The sequence below is a fragment of the Macrotis lagotis genome, chromosome 2 (genome assembly GCF_037893015.1).
Source record: "Macrotis lagotis isolate mMagLag1 chromosome 2, bilby.v1.9.chrom.fasta, whole genome shotgun sequence".
Taxonomy (NCBI): Eukaryota; Metazoa; Chordata; class Mammalia; order Peramelemorphia; family Peramelidae; genus Macrotis; species Macrotis lagotis.
Genome location: NC_133659.1, coordinates 119374049 through 119389191, shown reverse-complemented (window position 1 = coordinate 119389191; position 15143 = coordinate 119374049). Strand labels below are relative to the sequence as shown.

Below are 15143 nucleotides of genomic sequence, written 5' to 3'. Positions count from 1 at the left end.
ACCGGATTTGGACCCAGGTACTCCTGATTCCAGGGCCGGTGCTTTATCCACTATGCCACCTAGCTGCCCCGATTTGTGCTTTTTTAAAACTAATTTTCTTTATACAAATAACACTGGTTTATCTCTAAACTATTATCCTTATACAAAGTTAGTCATCTTGAACAAAATGCATTCACTCAATAATGCCTTCTTGGAATGCAAAACCAAAGTAATTTGTGTCTGCAACTAAGTTTTGGTTGATGTGTTGCGTCATTTTTCAGTCTTGTTTGACTCTTCATTACCGCAATTAGGGTTTTCATGGAAAAAATTCTGGGTGATGTGCCATTTCTTTCTTCAGATTATTTTCCCCACAATGTACCAATGAATCTGAGATTTTATTGACTTGAGCAGGTCCTCCATAAATCACAGTCCATCCATTCCTACTCTTATACAATTCCCATTCATGTCTTCCTATAAGTTTGTAAAAGGTGACACCTAACCAATGTTACTGGACTGTTATTAATTTTTAAAATTTTATTTTTCCTTTATTTTATTTTTCCCAGTTACATGCAAAGGTGGTATTCTACTTTCATTTTTTTGCAAGTTGAGTTCCACATTTTTCTACCACCCTCCCTTCCTTCCCTCTTCCCCATTGCAGTGAACAATCTTAAGGAGGTTTTACATGTGCAATTGTATTTAACATAGTCCATAATAGTTATGTTGTGAAAGAGGAATTAGAACTAAGAGGAAAAATCATGAGAAAGAAAGGGAAAAACACTATAAGAAAAACTTTAAAAAGTGAATAAAATATGCTTTGCTCTGCATTTAGACTCCATCATTTTTTTTTCTCTGGATGTGGATAGCATTTTCTATAACAGGTCTCAGGATTGTACTTGATTACTCTCTATCTCATTTTACAGATGAGAAAAGACATTCCTTTTTGTTAAGGAGCTTACATTCTAAAAGAGGAGACAACACATTTGCCTATGACACATGTTGTCTATGACTCTCTGGATAGATGTATTTATTTCTTGATGTCTTATGCAGTTCTCTAAGAATATTGATTACAAATTAATTGCCAGTCTTAATCAGTGGGAAGGTGTTTACAAATTGCAAGTATTTCACACTGAAAAAAAGACAAGTTCATGTAACCTTTTATTCCCTAAATTGCATGGATATAACAAAGAAGCATAAGATATAATCCCTGTCTTTTCAGAGCTTACTATTTGGTTAAGGACATTAGACATATTCATATGAAAAAAAATTACTATAATACAAGACTGTGTATCATTACTGCCAAATGAGTGGGCCAGACCCTTGACTTTAGCTCTTTTCTCTTACTGACCACAATTTTCCATTTTAAAACTTGCTAACATTTCCAAAAGAGAGGTTAGGGGTTAGGAGAGAATGGAAAATACAGACCAATCAATTCTGCTAATTGTTAGCAGCTATGGCAAAATGGTTGGTGTAGGAGAAGGTTGCAACTCTGGGCTTAAATGAGGTTTTAGGGTTATCTGTGGATTCTAGTTGCTCTTTGCTCTTTCCCATTACATAAATAATTGACAGTTGATTTTATATATATATATATATATATATATATATATATGTATATGTGTGTGTGTGTGTTTATGCCATATTTGTATTTTTCTGTCCTTTCCTCCCCCATAGATGCAAGATTTTTGACCACAGTGACCATAGTTAACCCAAACTCCTAATCTGTTTATGTGTAAAATAGGGCTAGTGCTTAGTTTCTGCGTATTGATTACCAGTGGAAGTTAAAATTGTTATCTTTCCTTCACATGAGTTTCAGGAAACTAAGGAGCACATATGAAGTTCATGGAATTTACAGTAGAATTGGAAGGGCTTAGAGATTGTTTGGTTCAACCCTCTCATTTTACAGATGATGATACTGAAAAATAGAGGGATGTGAATGATTTGACTAAGGTCACATAGGTAATGATAGAATTAAGATTGAAAATCAGTTTTTAATTCCACATTTAATACTCTTTACATTAGTGCCATTTTATGTCCCTATGGGACCAGTGATTTCCTCTTATATATCACTTGATCATACCATCTCATGATTAGTGAAAACAAACTCCTCAAATCTCCAAACAAAATCCAAAGCAGAAATTCTGACGATGGTACTAAATGCCTAACAAGGTCCTAGGAATAAATGATTTAGTTTGTTTTTCTGGCTTCCAAAGATCATAAAACCCACTTGGGAAGCCACAGAATCATAAATAACGTGAAGTTGTATGCAGCTCATAAACTGTCATTAGTTCAAATCTTCCTTTTGTGATCATTTATACAGAAATTCAAGAACATATATGTCATGCTTGATACCCCATTATAGACAGATATAGAGATAGAAGCATATAATGGTATTATTTATTTATTAACAGGAAAACAGAGAGTATAACAGAGTATTTAGAGAGCTAGTCTTGGATTCAGGACAACCCATGTTTCAGTCCTTCCCTTGTCACAGAATCTGAGAGCATCCTATTGGTTGTAAAAGACTGATCCTCACTATGATACCCCTAATCAACTTAGCTACTATTAGAAGACCTCTAAAGAGGATGTACCATCACAAATATTTGCTTTGATCATGGACAAGTCACTTAATCTCTTAATACCCAAGGCAACCCCTTTTAAGATTATAAATTGCTTTGAGTCTATGATGTCATGATATAAGTTGTGAATGATTTGCCAATCTTTATCTGAGGAGAGAGTTTCCATACCAGGAGTTCCCTACACTGATGAAATCACAATTCTGAACCAATAAAAGGGTGGGGGAGTGATGGAAAGGAGTGGCAAAGAAAAGAAAACAATTTATAATGGTTTGATTTCTTTATTCCTAGGTTTTTATGCTTCTCCAGGCAACAAAACTGGCTGCCTGCCATGCTCATGCCATACAGCTGGTGCAGTTCATCAGATCTGTAATAGCCTAACTGGTCAGTGCATTTGCCAAGATGCTTCTATTATTGGACAGAGGTGTGACCATTGCAAGGACCATTATTTTGGGTTTGATCCTCTGGCTGGGAGGTAAACATCTATTAGCTTTAATAATTAAATGTTTCTGATTTAATTATGTTGGCAATTACCTCTGCTTGCTAACTTTGAAATCTTTATTGGCAGCCTCAAAACCACATTTCGTCTAAAAGGTAAACTTTTCACTTTACTCACATGCTTATATTCATGTCTTTTTGACCTCTGCTTATGATGTTAAATATGTCACAGGGCTCTCTGCATGTTTCCTAAGGCAGTTGCTTTAAAAAATGATTGGTGTTAAATAAGTATATTCCTGAAGTTTCTCTGTGTTAAATAAGGCAATTTTTTGAAGTTTCACTGTGAAATTTTGGTCCCTTGAATATTTTTACAGAAATTCCCAAATATCAGTCTCTAAATCCAACACTGAGAACTATTGATTGCTGAATAACCATCTCTCCCTATTATCACTGTAGATACCCTGAACTTATTTACCATCATCTCATGTTGGCTGTTTTATTTTTTTTTCTTGTTTCTCCTTGAGGTTTAAATTCTAACTGAAGAGCATGCATATTTTGCTACAATATTTTTTTACTAGTGAGCTATTTTTTTCAGTCTATAAGATGCATCTAGAACTAAATTAAGCATTTTTTTGAAGTTTCATTAACTCTTAAATCTAGTCCATTTGGTTCCCTCTGCCTTTAAACGAAATTTATACTGTATTAATTTGCACTCGTTTGTGTGCTGTTAAAAAAAAAACATGTTCTGACAGCATTTCTATGTGTATTTATCTGATGTCCCCCATAAGATTATAAGCTCCTCCAAGGTAGGAACTGTGACTTCTGTTTCTCTGATAGTCCCATCCCCATGAAGCTACAAAGGTGCTCTGCCCCCAGCAGGTTCTCAGTTTATGAGCGCGCGCACACACACACACACACACACACACACACACACACACACACACACACACACATATAGCTGGTTAACTGACTAACCCCTAAATTAGTACATAGTCCACTGCTGATTATTCAAGGGTTTGTAGATTATCCAAACTCTTTTCATCTTCTCATTTCCCTCCTGCTGCCTGCCTCTTGGCCATGACAATACTCATTAACACCTCCATTAGAGTGTGGACAGGGTAAATACAAGCTGAAAATCCAACTGGTAAATTAGGGAAAATGTATGCCCTCCCTCTGGGTAGGGGAAAGTGGTGTGGACATATGCATTGTTTCTCCAAGACTCAAATCCATTTTCAAATTTTTTTTTTTTGGCAACTTGGGGATCAGTAATGTAGTAGGTGGGACAGTGAATTTAGACTTGCAAAGAGCTTAAGCTAGTTGTGTGACCATAGTTGTGTGACCCTAACAACTCATTTAATCTTTCCAAACCTCAGTTTCCTCATCTGTTACATAAAGATGCTGAACTTGATGACATTTCTCTGTGTTTCTATGACCTCTTAAGGGTGTGTGGTAGGGGAGCGAAGACAGAGGAAGAAATGGAAAGGAATTGAGAAGCAGTTTGGAATGATGATATTGGCTTTGTATCCCCCTCTATCCCTTTTCAAAACTACTTTATAGTTTATATTTTCAATATGGAGAAAGATCCTTTTATTGAGACTAACAGAATCAGCAAGATGAATATACTAGAGATTTCCATTCTCCTCTAAGACTTACTATCATGTTGTGTCCCCTTGAGCTGAGAAGGAAAATGAAGCTATAGTGTCCTTGTGTCACCAAAGTATATGAGCATGATTGTGCTTTTGTAAAACTCGATGTGTGGAATGTGTGTAAATGCATCCAGAATGACCCTCCTATTCAAGGGTAACTGATGATTTCTGTTGTGTCTTTTCTCTTTACACTGATCATCATTACAAAGGAAATTCCTTAGTATGAAAGGTCAATAGGGAATCTGGAAGTATGATCATGAAAAAAGACTCAATTTATTCTTTTTTCTTATAGTTGGAAAATGGTAAAAATTCATTTTGTCTTTACTGTGTCTTTCCCCCCTCATTTCTTGAAAGATGTGAAAATCTCCCTGATGACTTCTGGTTGTTATTGTACATATGCCATTTACTGTTTCAAAATAATCCTAAGCTTTAGTGCAGAAATGGCTATAAATATATGGAACTATCAAATATGTGGTTATCTCTTTTGGGCTAAGGAAAGAATAACCACACATCTCAAGAAATTTATATAGTTACAAAGTAAGAGAAAATTTAGGTTCAGGATTTCATTTAAACTCATATATTGAGTCATTGTATTATTTTGTTTGGGGGGAAAATCCATACCTATCTGCCCTTCCTATTGAAGTATGCTGAGTACCCCCTAAAGACCCTCTGCTAGTTCTCTCAGGTGTCATTTCTTCTTGCTCTCCCTCATGTTCCCTTCACTTTGCTCAGTTATATCTCATGTTTTTCTTTTTGTTCCTTTCTTCTATATTCCTCTCATGCTCCCTAGAGTCAAAACAAGTTCAGCCTACCCAGTCTAACAAACCACCTGTGTTTTTCTTCTTCAGTAGTTCATTCTTCAAAAAGCACCTATCAGAACAATGCGGGAGGGGTAGAGATGCCCACAAACTGATCTAAGAGCAAAATTCCTTCCATTTATTTCTAACACTTGAAATAAAGACGACTAAACCCAGCATAGAAAACAGAGAAGCCAAAAGATTGGCCCATTGTTAATCAGTCTAATAAAAAAAGTACATCAAATTTGACCCCCAAAGAATGGAACACAAAAGGAACCATGTTGAAATTCTTTCCTACAATTGTCAACATATAGTTAAGATCCATATTTTAAACCCTGAATTTACTTTACTTCACTTTCCCTAGGACAATAATTTCTGTTTTCCTTTAATTCTTAGTCTGGGACATTGTAAATACTTAATAAAAACTTATTGACTTACTAATCACACCTTCCTTATTCTCTATAAACCAGGAGATTTTTCCTATATTATCTAGGTTCATAACTTACTCTAAACTTTGGAAAGATAAACCATCTCTGTCAGACATTGTTCTATCTCAACTGTTAGTCAATCAATATTTATTTTTTTCTTTCTTTTTTTTTTTTTTGCAAGGCAAAGTGATTAAGTGACTTGCCCAAGGACACACAGCTAAGTATTATATATTGGAGGCTGGATTTGAACTCAAATCCTCCTGACTCCAGGGTTCATGCTCTATCCACTGCACCACCTAACTGCCCCTCAATCAATAATTATTAAGCACTTGCTATTTGCTAAATACTGGGGCTAAACACAAAGAGGCAAAAGACAAGCTCATAATTTAATTGGGGAATCAGCAAGTAAATGTACAATCTAAATACAGAGTAAATACAAAACATACAACAAAAGAAAGGCACTAGAATTAAGAGTGATGGGGAAAGTTGGGAAAGGTTTCCTCTAGATCAGAATATGTAATTTTAGCTGGAATTTAAAGGAAGCCAGGAAGTTCAGTAGGTAGAGATAAAACAAGGAAGTGCATTTCAGGCATGAAAAACAGTCAGAGAAAATGCTAGAATCTTATTTTGTCTTATTCCCTATGATCTCCAGGATCAAATGTAAAATTCTCTATTTGGCTTTGAAAGCCCTTCATAACCTGCCTCTTCAGATCTTCTTGCCCCTTCCTCATCTCCATGTCTTTACTATCCCTTGATAGTAGATAGTGGATAGGTAGATGGTCTTTTTACTATTGTTAGAATATCATCTCCAGATTCCATACGTTTTATTTCCTCTGGAATTATCTCCCTTCTTGTCTCTGCCTCTGGCATCCTGGCTTCCTGTAAGTCTCAGCTAGGCTCACATTCTGCAAGAATCTTTTCTTCAAAACTCCTTCATTATTGAAGGAGACCAAACATGACATCACTATTAGAGACAAGTTACAGTTGTGTCTGACTGTAGCCGACCAGAATGATATGAGCTTGGAATGCTCTACCACAGGTTGGGCACAAATTATCCAGTTGAACACCTGGAGTGGCTACTCTAAATTTAGCCATCACATATTTCCTTTGAGCTGCTTCAATTTTGCCCTGCTCATAGAGCACAGCACCTTCTCTGATGAGGGCATCCTATGCTGGGCAGTTCTGTGCCAATGTCTCCCATGTGGCACAATCAATTCCAAAGTTCATAAGAGAGACCTTTAGAGTGATGCTTACTAGCAATGTGACTGAGAGTTCCTTGAGAGTTTAAAGATAATGTTTGTAAAAAATGCTTAGCAGAGTGCCAGGAGCATAATAGACTTTATTACTGCTACTGCTGCCTGCTCCTGGTGCTGCTACTACTATCACTTCTGCTACTACTACTAAGAGGAGGGACTGTGTTTTTCTTTGTATTCCCAATGATTAGCAGAATCCTGGTACATAGTAGATGCTTAATAAATGCTTATTGATTTGACATTCATAAATTCCTTATGTTGAAAACTAATTATTCTGCTTATCAGCAGAGTTATGACTAGAATATAATTTTCCTCTTGAATCCTCAATTGAGGACAGACAGACTCCAAGCTTACATGGAATCTGTGGTACTTACCCCAAACTTTTGGACTTTAAATCAATTCATAAGATCACAGAATCATCATTAAAGCTAAAAGGGTATATAGAGATAATTTAGTTAAACCTCCTCATTTTGCAGATGTGGAAACTGAAGCCCTGAGAGAGAGACGGAATGATTTTCCCTAGGTAACATGGGAATTCAGTGACAGGCAGGGTTAAAATCTAAGATCTTATTACTGTTTCCACTATGCTTAAATCAATTATTATTGTGCTTGATGATAGAGATACAAAACCCCAAATGAAAATAGTCTCCACCCTCAAGGTGCTAGCCTTCTCCTAAGATGAATGTAAAGGAAATCTTGCACGTGAATCAACACATTTTGCTCTTCTTTTTATAATATGGCATTTGGTTACTTATCCCAAATTGTTCTTAACTAGAGTTTCCTTTCAGAACTAGATCTCTGAAAGAAGTAAATTAGAATAAAGAAGTCAGAAACATTTTTAGTCAACTTGTCTCTTTTTATAATGTAGTAATAGAAAATATTGGGGAAAGAATGACTTTCAGTACAGATTTGGGAACTTTTTTATCTTTTTGGTTGCTTCCCAAAGGTTCTTTAATATTTTGTTGATCTTATGCTTACTTAATACCTCAGTCCATTAACTATAAAGTACTCTTAGCTGAGATATTTATGAAATCATAGGTTCAGAGATAGAAGGAATCTTAGAAGAAATTTAGGCAAATTATGCATTTGCATCTGTGAGGGGTTTCAGAAACCATCTTGTTCAACCATATCTTTTTTACAGAAAAGGAAACCAGGGCATAGTAAAGTTAAAATTATTTATATGTCCGAGGTCATATAGACCTGGGATTCAAATCTTTTTCTGCTGATGAAGTCACTTCCTTCCTCCTAACCTCCACTCTTCTCCCTAACTTGTTGCTGTTAGTCTAGGATTTGTGGGTCAAAATTTAGTACTTTCTCTATGATGGGCCATGATTTTTTGCTCCAGGCATTCAATTTTATGAATATTATTTTAATTTATGAGTTCCTCAATCAAGATTGGGTATCTTATTGTTTGTAAGAGTGGAAGCTTGCAGTTGCATCAGAGATGAAATAAAGTTTTTGTATACATGTGGCAATATTTGAAAAATCATACCCTTTTTTTATTTGAACATTCCAGTTGTATGTTATTGTTGCAGGGAGACTTGGAGACTTCACTCTGTAACACATGGGGCTTGTCAGATCATACAACAAACATCCACATGGTGTGAATGGAGGCATTAAAATGTGATTTTAATAAAAAGTATTTTGAATTTTCTGCTTGCTGAATTCAAATCCCATCTCTACTGCTTGCTGTTTCTGTAACCACGGGCAAGACACTTTTAAGGTCCATTTAGTCAATCGAAGGGCCAGGTCCTGCTATAAACCTAGGATCAAAAAGAAAAGCATAACCACAGTGACCACTTTCCAATGGAGGAGCCACACATACACACACACACACACACACACACACACACACACACACACACACACACACACATACTATATAATACAAGATATTTCAATGCAAATGGGAGATAATCTCTGAATGAAGGCTTTCATTATTGAAGGGGATTGTAAACACCTTTTGGAGAAGATTGGATTTGAGCTGAGTCTTTTAAGGAAGTCAGGGTCAGATCAGGGTCAGAAGACTGAGTCTATCATGACTGGAGGGCATGAAGCAAGAGGTGGAGAAGTGTCTGGAGATAAACTAGCCAGGGTTTCCAATGCATCCTGTTTTTTCTAATAGAGATATTACTCTAATAATAGTAAGCAGGATCTGATTCCTTTTCTGTTAGAATTTCTGAGTGAGGGGGGAAGGAAAGCTCCTGAGAGAGGAAAAATATATGAAATTTGTGACCTTAAAAATGGAGGCAAATTAACTGTTTTCCCACTTGCATCTCAGGCAACATTGAGTTACATAAGGGTCCAAACAAAAATAATGGTCATGATTGCTTGGCCAAGATTAGCAATGCTTTACTCCTGTTTTGTTTACTGTAATGAACTGGTCAATAAACATCACAAATTGTTTATCTATATAAATCTTGACAGATTACTGTTTATGAAATCCATTTAGCAAGTGAGGTTTTCCCATAAGGATGAAAAATGAAGATTTTAAACAGATTGCGGGAGAAGCTTGAGCTGTACCTAGAGAGTCAATGTAATAAAGGTTTCTTTATATTAATATTACAAAAACCATTTATCCTGGCAAAATCAATATTGCAATTCATCTTAGTTTGGTTTTTCTCTTTCCAAGTTGAAAATGTCTTTTCTTTTATTATATATAATTCTGTTTTAATAAATATGAGATATATCTCATTTAGGAGGAACTCTTGAGGAAGAACCACTTATAAAATGACATGAAACTTGTAGCTTATTTGGTAAACAGTTCTAGAGAATGTAGAAAATTACATTTGTGAGTCTGTGAAATTTGGAGGCATCATTGTACTTAAATCTTAATCATCAGGACTCCCCCATGATCCAGGAACAAACAACAGCATTTAGATAGGATTCAATCTAACAGTTCCTGTCAGGCAGAATTCCCACCAATGAAAAGCAAACAATTATCACAACAGTCAAGATTCTGCCTGGATAAGGGGGCTATAAAATCAGACACAGTCATTTTTAATTATTCAAAATAGAGTATGCTTTTGTGAGAAGGAATTTATTTAGTTTGATCTTGGAGGTTAATATCCCATAGATATTGATTGATTGAGTGAAGATGGAGTTAGATGTATAGTAGTTTACTGGGAGTGAAGGGAACTACATCAAGGAAAGGAACAATGGTAGACATTGGAAACCATTACTGTAAATGTACCGTATGTAAAATAAGTTTGATTGTCTCATGAGTGAATGGTAATGAAAACTGAAATACTCAGGAGATCCTTAGTCGTGAGTGGTGCAATAAAATAATTGTTGCAGGAGGAGAAGCTTGTCTCTCAATGTTTATGAGTGTCACCATAACATCAAACCCCTCCCCACAAACCATATATGCTAAGTAACAGCAGGAAATAAAATTAAGAACAAATAAAACATCTTTATCTCCCCCAGGATTCTTCAATCTTTATTTTTTTAAAGGGCAATTTTCTTTAGGTGTGGAAATAACTGAATAGTCTTAGTAAAAATCACTATATGGAAGGGTGGATTTTGAGGTCATGTGTTTAGATGAAAGAATACAGTAACAGTTTTTTTGAAAGGGTAAAACAAAATGTCCTTTTCTTCCCCCCCCCATTTTTAAAAAAGAGGGCAAACTAGAGTATACTGGTTTTCAAGAGAGAATGTACTTTATTTATTCCCAAAGGGATATTTGTCCATAAAACAAATTTGCAGTTTATTTTGCAGCTTTAGCTTTTATCAGCCTTTTTAAGGGTGTTGAATGATTACCCAGGAGATCACACAATCAGAGTTGCAATGGGATAGAGGAACTCTAATAAAGAAAGACCTTTGATGGATAGAAAAGATAAGGGAATGATATCCTTAAACTTATTTTGAATGTGACACACAAAGAGTCCTGTGTTAAAGGTGGTCTTTAGGCATATGCAATGTTTTTGTTCTTAATAATTTGTGGAGCCAAAATTGCTTATGCTAATCAACATCTTGCCATGGGCTAATTGTTAGAATAATTCTTTTTGGAGGTAAGATGCTTCAGTCCCTTTTACAGTTAATAAAGCCAGTGTAATAATTTTCTTGGACAAATCTGAAGGCTAGAAATTGCAGGTGAATAGTTGAAGGATAGTTCCTTAAGATTTATTTCACTGGCTATAATGCATACTTATTGCCATTGATCTCAAACTACCACTAACTACAGACTACAGCAACAACCTACCACTACTATTACTACTACTACTATTACTACTATTACTACTACTACTACCACCACTACAACTATAACTACCACCAGGTATATATATCTTTTTATACTCACTGGACAGAGCTGAAAATATAGTAATTAGTGTTATTTAAAGGTCTAAACTAAATTTTCCAGACTTAGTTATTGGGAACAGGGCCTGATTATGCTTTGGAGCATGTTTGTAGCTCTTTTGACTTAAGAGACGTAGCTGATTTTGAGAACTTTGAAGCTAACTTCACTCAAGATAACTATACTTGGGAAACATGAGAAAATATATAAACAGTAACCCATAGTATCTGATACAGACTTTAAAAGTGAAAATAGTCTTATATCACCTTATTTTCATAGGATTATAGATCTCAACCTAGAAGGGATCTTTCAGGCCATTGAATCTATCCCCCTTGTTTAATGAATGAAAAACTGAAATTGAGGAGACAGGCTTTGAACATGAATCTTTTACCTCATCTTTCTTTTCCACCACATTGTATTTTTCCTATATTACCTGTAATTAAGTAACAACAAAATGTAATCAAGAATTTAATTCTTAAATGAGTAGAACAGATACCAAGTTATCAGATAATAGATTCTGATCACAAATCACAATAATAGATTTAGAGTTGGAAGAGATTTTGTTGATTTTAGTTTTGTCTCAACTCTATATGATGACCCTATTTGGGGTATCTTGGCAGAGATATTGGAGTGATTTACTATTTATATTTTCAGCTCATTTTACAGATGAGGAAACTGAGACAAACGGCTAAATAGCTTGCCCAGGGTCATGTCTGAGTTCAGATTTGAACTTTGGAAGATGAGTCTTTCTGACTCTAGACTGAGTATTCTATTCATTATGCCACTTGGCTACCCAGAAGAGATCTTATTGGATCGTTAAGTCTGAGGTAGGATTTGAAGTTTGGTCTTTCACTCTATCAAATAAAGAATCTAGCTTTCTCTTAAAATGTTAAGAGGAGGGAAACAAAATTGAGACTCATGGAAAAGAAAACATTAGTTACAAAGATACAAAATAATTTCTCAATGACAGTTTTAAAAGAAGAGCTTCTCAGATAGGTTTTTGGTTCCCTTTAATCCTATTTTCATTACGAAGCTCTTTGAAGGAATAATTTTCTTCTTCTTTTTCTTGAGACTCTAGCTTCTTGCCATCCTTTATGGACCTCTATCTTTAAAACCATTTTTTTTAGATTGAATGAAGATAACCTCTATATTTTTCCAGTTTTTCAATGCCATCTTCCCCATACAAAATTGAGGACAAAACTTTTATATCCTTTTCCTGTCTCCAATATTAAATTTTCTCTCTTTCAGTCATCAAATCTCACTAGACCCCAACTGCATTAGTTTCCATTGACCCGTCTTGCAAGTTTAAATTTATTACTTCTGGTCACTCAAGTGAGAGAAGGAAGAGAAGAAAATAATCCAGCATTAGATGCATAAAGGGGAAAACCTCCTCCTTCAGACAAGTTCCACTCTGATATTTTATTACAATGTAGAAGTAACCCTGAGTTCCTGAAGGCTATCCAGTAGAGTACAGGGTTGGCACATCTACAAACTGGGAAGTCTTTGAGAAAGGGTTTAGGAATAAATTATTTCACAGCCAACCTTGGATCCACTTAGCCAAGTTTGAGAGACTCATCACCAGAAGGTTGTTCTCCAGGTGATGAAGTTTTTGGCAATCATAACTCATGAAATTCTGGAGACAGAGTGATTCATACTGGTGGGAGGAGTACTCACAGTGGTTAAATTATGGATACTTAAAGAATATGAAGGAAAAAAACAAGTGGAAAACTTAGATTTCAATTATCCTTGGATCATGATAGAGGAAGATTTTAGACAACTCAGGTGATTTTATGTTTAAGGAATTCTTCAATAATTCAACTCTCTTTTGCCTGCATAATTAGGCCTTACTGTTTCATATTAAACTTTTTATTATACTTTGAGGCAATATGATATAATGGAAAAGGTGTAAGATCTGGAGTCAGGAAGACCTGCCTTAAACCTTAAGATAAGGGCAACATGGAATTTGCCAGCCTGTTTTCTCATCTATAAAATGAGGATTAAAAATAGGTCTATAATACCTATTTCTCAAGGTTCTTGTGGGGTCAGAGTGAGATAACATATGTAAAATATTATTGAGAGTTTAATAAATATTTGGTATCATTAACATCATCAGTTAATAACTTCCCAGGAAATGTTAATCCTGAAATTAACTCAAATAATTCTTATTCTGATGACTTGAAAAAAAAAGTAATGCTTCATTCTAAAGATAAATGCTTCATCCTTTCAACAGACACATCCATATATTTCTCTCTCTAATCTATATCAATATATCTGTATCTCTATCTGTCTGTCTATCTATCTATCTATCTATCTATCTATATTAAACCTTCCAAACATAAGATATTAGTTTAGTTACCATTTGCAGTATATCAGAAAGAACTGGTTTTGAAGTAAGGAAACTTGAATTTGAATCCTAGTTCATTTAGTTGCTGCATGATCATTGACAAATCATTTACATTCTCTTGGTTTCAGTTTCTTTATTTGGAAATGATCTTACAATTTATTCTATCTACTTTAAAGGGTTGTGGGCAAAATTTTATTTTGTGAACTCTAAAGCACTTTTTTGATTTTTTTTGATTTTATTATTTTTTAAAGTTTTGTAAAAGTGATTTTTTTATACATTACTAAAATATTCTTGCTTAAGAGTAAATATAATAACCCTCCCCCACAAACATAGACCCTCATGAAAAGTAAAATAAAAGAAAGAGAAAAGATGTGTTTCAATCTGTGTTGTGATACCATCAGCTCTGTATCAGGTGGATCACATTCTTTATGATAAGTCCATCAAAAAAGTTACTTCCATATTTTTCCCCTGTTATTGCTGATTGTAATTCCCTCCATCTATTACTACCCACTACCTTATATTATATTTTCTCTTTCCTTTCACTTTGTCCCTCTTCTAAAATGTTCTGTAGGGTAGTTGAGTGATGCAGTAGACTGATCACTGGCCCTGGGACCAAGAGACCCCAAGCCCACATACCACCTCTGAGACCCAACAACCACCCAGCCCTGTGGTCCTGGAAAGGCCACCCAATCCCAGCCCCTTGCAAGAAGTGAAAAAGAAATTGTGTTATATCTGACTTTTCTCTCCTATGATCTACCCTCTCCTCTATCACCCACATCCTCCCTCCCCCTTCCTGCCTTCTCTCCTTTTTACTCTAGATGTCTATAGCCTATTGAGTGTACATGCTGTTTCCTCTCTGAGCCATTTCTGTTGAGATTGAAGGTTTCCTCATTCCCCCTCACCTTCTCCTCTTTCATATCATTGCAATAGCTCATTTGCAATAAAATAAAAAAAATCTTTTATATGAAATATCTTAGCCTATTCCATTTCTCCTTTCTCTTACTCCCAGTATGTTTCCCTTTTAGCCATTGACTCCATTTTTACAATATATTATATCTTCATTCAGCTCTCTCCTTTGCTTCATCTATATAAGCTCCTTCTACCTGCTCTATTGAATGAGAGGTTTCATATGAGTATCATCAGTATCATTTTTCTATTCATGGAGTTCATCATCATTAAGTCCCTCATATTTTACCCTTCTCCTCCACTCTCTAGGCTTCACCTGAGTCCTGTATTTGAAGATCAAACTTTCTGTTCAGCTCTGGTTGTTTCAACAGGAACATTTGAAATTCCCCTGGTTCATTGAAAGTCCATGTTTTCCCCTGGAAGAGGATATTCAGTTTTGCTAGGGAGTTGATTCTTGGTTGCATTCCAAGCTCTTTTGCCTTCTGGAA

General features: G+C 35.4%; 1 protein-coding gene across 1 annotated transcript in view; it reads left to right on the top strand.

The window, feature by feature from the left end:
* The window catches only part of USH2A (usherin), a 1130853-nt gene that overhangs the window by 190379 nt on the left and 925331 nt on the right, over positions 1-15143 (top strand). The window contains exon 13 of the mRNA XM_074222669.1: positions 2841-3024. Within this exon, the coding sequence (XP_074078770.1) occupies positions 2841-3024 (184 nt within the window). The remainder of the gene's footprint in view (positions 1-2840; positions 3025-15143) is intronic.